General features: G+C 90.3%; 1 protein-coding gene across 1 annotated transcript in view; it reads left to right on the top strand.

Annotated features, from left to right (window-relative positions):
- Positions 1–5,000, top strand: part of LOC109080975 (rab3 GTPase-activating protein catalytic subunit-like) — a 64,733-nt gene that overhangs the window by 13,595 nt on the left and 46,138 nt on the right. The window contains exon 12 of the mRNA XM_042764474.1: positions 4,308–4,484. Within this exon, the coding sequence (XP_042620408.1) occupies positions 4,308–4,484 (177 nt within the window). The remainder of the gene's footprint in view (positions 1–4,307; positions 4,485–5,000) is intronic.

The raw sequence follows: 5,000 nt of genomic DNA, 5'->3' as shown, positions 1-5,000 counted from the left end.
CCCCCCCCCCCCCCCCCCCCCCCCCCCCCCCCCCCCCCCCCCCCCCCCCCCCCCCCCCCCCCCCCCCCCCCCCCCCCCCCCCCCCCCCCCCCCCCCCCCCCCCCCCCCCCCCCCCCCCCCCCCCCCCCCCCCCCCCCCCCCCCCCCCCCCCCCCCCCCCCCCCCCCCCCCCCCCCCCCCCCCCCCCCCCCCCCCCCCCCCCCCCCCCCCCCCCCCCCCCCCCCCCCCCCCCCCCCCCCCCCCCACCCCCCCCCCCCCCCCCCCCCCCCCCCCCCCCCCCCCCCCCCCCCCCCCCCCCCCCCCCCCCCCCCCCCCCCCCCCCCCCCCCCCCCCCCCCCCCCCCCCCCCCCCCCCCCCCCCCCCCCCCCCCCCCCCCCCCCCCCCCCCCCCCCCCCCCCCCCCCCCCCCCCCCCCCCCCCCCCCCCCCCCCCCCCCCCCCCCCCCCCCCCCCCCCCCCCCCCCCCCCCCCCCCCCCCCCCCCCCCCCCCCCCCCCCCCCCCCCCCCCCCCCCCCCCCCCCCCCCCCCCCCCCCCCCCCCCCCCCCCCCCCCCCCCCCCCCCCCCCCCCCCCCCCCCCCCCCCCCCCCCCCCCCCCCCCCCCCCCCCCCCCCCCCCCCCCCCCCCCCCCCCCCCCCCCCCCCCCCCCCCCCCCCCCCCCCCCCCCCCCCCCCCCCCCCCCCCCCCCCCCCCCCCCCCCCCCCCCCCCCCCCCCCCCCCCCCCCCCCCCCCCCCCCCCCCCCCCCCCCCCCCCCCCCCCCCCCCCCCCCCCCCCCCCCCCCCCCCCCCCCCCCCCCCCCCCCCCCCCCCCCCCCCCCCCCCCCCCCCCCCCCCCCCCCCCCCCCCCCCCCCCCCCCCCCCCCCCCCCCCCCCCCCCCCCCCCCCCCCCCCCCCCCCCCCCCCCCCCCCCCCCCCCCCCCCCCCCCCCCCCCCCCCCCCCCCCCCCCCCCCCCCCCCCCCCCCCCCCCCCCCCCCCCCCCCCCCCCCCCCCCCCCCCCCCCCCCCCCCCCCCCCCCCCCCCCCCCCCCCCCCCCCCCCCCCCCCCCCCCCCCCCCCCCCCCCCCCCCCCCCCCCCCCCCCCCCCCCCCCCCCCCCCCCCCCCCCCCCCCCCCCCCCCCCCCCCCCCCCCCCCCCCCCCCCCCCCCCCCCCCCCCCCCCCCCCCCCCCCCCCCCCCCCCCCCCCCCCCCCCCCCCCCCCCCCCCCCCCCCCCACCCCCCCCCCCCCCCCCCCCCCCCCCCCCCCCCCCCCCCCCCCCCCCCCCCCCCCCCCCCCCCCCCCCCCCCCCCCCCCCCCCCCCCCCCCCCCCCCCCCCCCCCCCCCCCCCCCCCCCCCCCCCCCCCCCCCCCCCCCCCCCCCCCCCCCCCCCCCCCCCCCCCCCCCCCCCCCCCCCCCCCCCCCCCCCCCCCCCCCCCCCCCCCCCCCCCCCCCCCCCCCCCCCCCCCCCCCCCCCCCCCCCCCCCCCCCCCCCCCCCCCCCCCCCCCCCCCCCCCCCCCCCCCCCCCCCCCCCCCCCCCCCCCCCCCCCCCCCCCCCCCCCCCCCCCCCCCCCCCCCCCCCCCCCCCCCCCCCCCCCCCCCCCCCCCCCCCCCCCCCCCCCCCCCCCCCCCCCCCCCCCCCCCCCCCCCCCCCCCCCCCCCCCCCCCCCCCCCCCCCCCCCCCCCCCCCCCCCCCCCCCCCCCCCCCCCCCCCCCCCCCCCCCCCCCCCCCCCCCCCCCCCCCCCCCCCCCCCCCCCCCCCCCCCCCCCCCCCCCCCCACCCCCCCCCCCCCCCCCCCCCCCCCCCCCCCCCCCCCCCCCCCCCCCCCCCCCCCCCCCCCCCCCCCCCCCCCCCCCCCCCCCCCCCCCCCCCCCCCCCCCCCCCCCCCCCCCCCCCCCCCCCCCCCCCCCCCCCCCCCCCCCCCCCCCCCCCCCCCCCCCCCCCCCCCCCCCCCCCCCCCCCCCCCCCCCCCCCCCCCCCCCCCCCCCCCCCCCCCCCCCCCCCCCCCCCCCCCCCCCCCCCCCCCCCCCCCCCCCCCCCCCCCCCCCCCCCCCCCCCCCCCCCCCCCCCCCCCCCCCCCCCCCCCCCCCCCCCCCCCCCCCCCCCCCCCCCCCCCCCCCCCCCCCCCCCCCCCCCCCCCCCCCCCCCCCCCCCCCCCCCCCCCCCCCCCCCCCCCCCCCCCCCCCCCCCCCCCCCCCCCCCCCCCCCCCCCCCCCCCCCCCCCCCCCCCCCCCCCCCCCCCCCCCCCCCCCCCCCCCCCCCCCCCCCCCCCCCCCCCCCCCCCCCCCCCCCCCCCCCCCCCCCCCCCCCCCCCCCCCCCCCCCCCCCCCCCCCCCCCCCCCCCCCCCCCCCCCCCCCCCCCCCCCCCCCCCCCCCCCCCCCCCCCCCCCCCCCCCCCCCCCCCCCCCCCCCCCCCCCCCCCCCCCCCCCCCCCCCCCCCCCCCCCCCCCCCCCCCCCCCCCCCCCCCCCCCCCCCCCCCCCCCCCCCCCCCCCCCCCCCCCCCCCCCCCCCCCCCCCCCCCCCCCCCCCCCCCCCCCCCCCCCCCCCCCCCCCCCCCCCCCCCCCCCCCCCCCCCCCCCCCCCCCCCCCCCCCCCCCCCCCCCCCCCCCCCCCCCCCCCCCCCCCCCCCCCCCCCCCCCCCCCCCCCCCCCCCCCCCCCCCCCCCCCCCCCCCCCCCCCCCCCCCCCCCCCCACCCCCCACCCCCCCCCCCCCCCCCCCCCCCCCCCCCCCCCCCCCCCCCCCCCCCCCCCCCCCCCCCCCCCCCCCCCCCCCCCCCCACCCCCCCCCCCCCCCCCCCCCCCCCCCCCCCCCCCCCCCCCCCCCCCCCCCCCCCCCCCCCCCCCCCCCCCCCCCCCCCCCCCCCCCCCCCCCCCCCCCCCCCCCCCCCCCCCCCCCCCCCCCCCCCCCCCCCCCCCCCCCCCCCCCCCCCCCCCCCCCCCCCCCCCCCCCCCCCCCCCCCCCCCCCCCCCCCCCCCCCCCCCCCCCCCCCCCCCCCCCCCCCCCCCCCCCCCCCCCCCCCCCCCCCCCCCCCCCCCCCCCCCCCCCCCCCCCCCCCCCCCCCCCCCCCCCCCCCCCCCCCCCCCCCCCCCCCCCCCCCCCCCCCCCCCCCCCCCCCCCCCCCCCCCCCCCCCCCCCCCCCCCCCCCCCCCCCCCCCCCCCCCCCCCCCACCCCCCCCCCCCCCACCCCCCCCCCCCCCCCCCCCCCCCCCCCCCCCCCCCCCCCCCCCCCCCCCCCCCCCCCCCCCCACCCCCCCCCCCCCCCCCCCCCCCCCCCCCCCCCCCCCCCCCCCCCCCCCCCCCCCCCCCCCCCCCCCCCCCCCCCCCCCCCCCCCCCCCCCCCCCCCCCCCCCCCCCCCCCCCCCCCCCCCCCCCCCCCCCCCCCCCCCCCCCCCCCCCCCCCCCCCCCCCCCCCCCCCCCCCCCCCCCCCCCCCCCCCCCCCCCCCCCCCCCCCCCCCCCCCCCCCCCCCCCCCCCCCCCCCCCCCCCCCCCCCCCCCCCCCCCCCCCCCCCCCCCCCCCCCCCCCCCCCCCCCCCCCCCCCCCCCCCCCCCCCCCCCCCCCCCCCCCCCCCCCCCCCCCCCCCCCCCCCCCCCCCCCCCCCCCCCCCCCCCCCCCCCCCCCCCCCCCCCCCCCCCCCCCCCCCCCCCCCCCCCCCCCCCCCCCCCCCCCCCCCCCCCCCCCCCCCCCCCCCCCCCCCCCCCCCCCCCCCCCCCCCCCCCCCCCCCCCCCCCCCCCCCCCCCCCCCCCCCCCCCCCCCCCCCCCCCCCCCCCCCCCCCCCCCCCCCCCCCCCCCCCCCCCCCCCCCCCCCCCCCCCCCCCCCCCCCCCCCCCCCCCCCCCCCCCCCCCCCCCCCCCCCCCCCCCCCCCCCCCCCCCCCCCCCCCCCCCCCCCCCCCCCCCCCCCCCCCCCCCCCCCCCCCCCCCCCCCCCCCCCCCCCCCCCCCCCCCCCCCCCCCCCCCCCCCCCCCCCCCCCCCCCCCCCCCCCCCCCCCCCCCCCCCCCCCCCCCCCCCCCCCCCCCCCCCCCCCCCCCCCCCCCCCCCCCCCCCCCCCCCCCCCCCCCCCCCCCCCCCCCCCCCCCCCCCCCCCCCCCCCCCCCCCCCCCCCCCCCCCCCCCCCCCCCCCCCCCCCCCCCCCCCCCCCCCCCCCCCCCCCCCCCCACCCCCCCCCCCCCCCCCCCCCCCCCCCCCCCCAGGAAGGGACAGGTCATCCTCAACACTTGTTTTTATGTGAATTATGAATTGGGATTCGCCTCATAAATGATCTCTGATTCTCTTATTTTTGTTTATCTCTGTGAATCTGTATGGTGTAGAAATGAATGTGCTGATTGGTGATGTTTTCTAGAGAACAGTGACATCACTCAAGCGCTGTCCAAGCTGACGGAGCCCGCGGCCGTCCCCATCCACAAGCTGTCCGTCTCCAGCATGGTGCACAGCGCCAGGAGACGCATGCGGCGACACCGACGCGCCGAGGAGTCGCCGCTCAACAGCCACGTGCTCAACTCCATCCTGCTGGTGAGAGGCTGCTCAGACAGAGAGCATGCTGGGTATTTACACACACCTCACTAGCACAAGCGTCAGTGTGAGGAAGCTGATGATGATGAAGGGCGATGCGTGGCTCAGGGATGATCAGTAACGCGAGAGAAGTAACCAGACTACTCTGTTCAAGTATCTAGTAACGTTCCCCATCACTGGTAATAACACAGTAACGGCGGTTTATCTGGTGTCTGTGTTTTACTCTGAGCTTGTATAGTTGAACACGTTTGTAAGCACTAGTGTTTAATTACCCTAAACGAGTCTGATGTCATGGAGTCTGTCTCACATCAGCTGTCTGATTCACAGCCATTCACTGATGCTTGTGCAGGTTATTTACATGTTTAGTAATTTGCAAAAATCTGCACCGGACTGTAAATTTTATTTACAAACATCATTATTTGGTGTATATATATGTGTGTGTGTGTTATTTGATTAAAAATACAGGAAAAACTGTAATATTGTGAAATATTATTATAATTTAAAATTATTATAATT

Source organism: Cyprinus carpio, chromosome A9, assembly GCF_018340385.1.
Source record: "Cyprinus carpio isolate SPL01 chromosome A9, ASM1834038v1, whole genome shotgun sequence".
NCBI classification, from domain to species: Eukaryota; Metazoa; Chordata; class Actinopteri; order Cypriniformes; family Cyprinidae; genus Cyprinus; species Cyprinus carpio.
The sequence above is the reverse complement of the archived record's forward strand: the minus strand, read 5'-3'. Positions and strand labels throughout refer to the sequence as shown.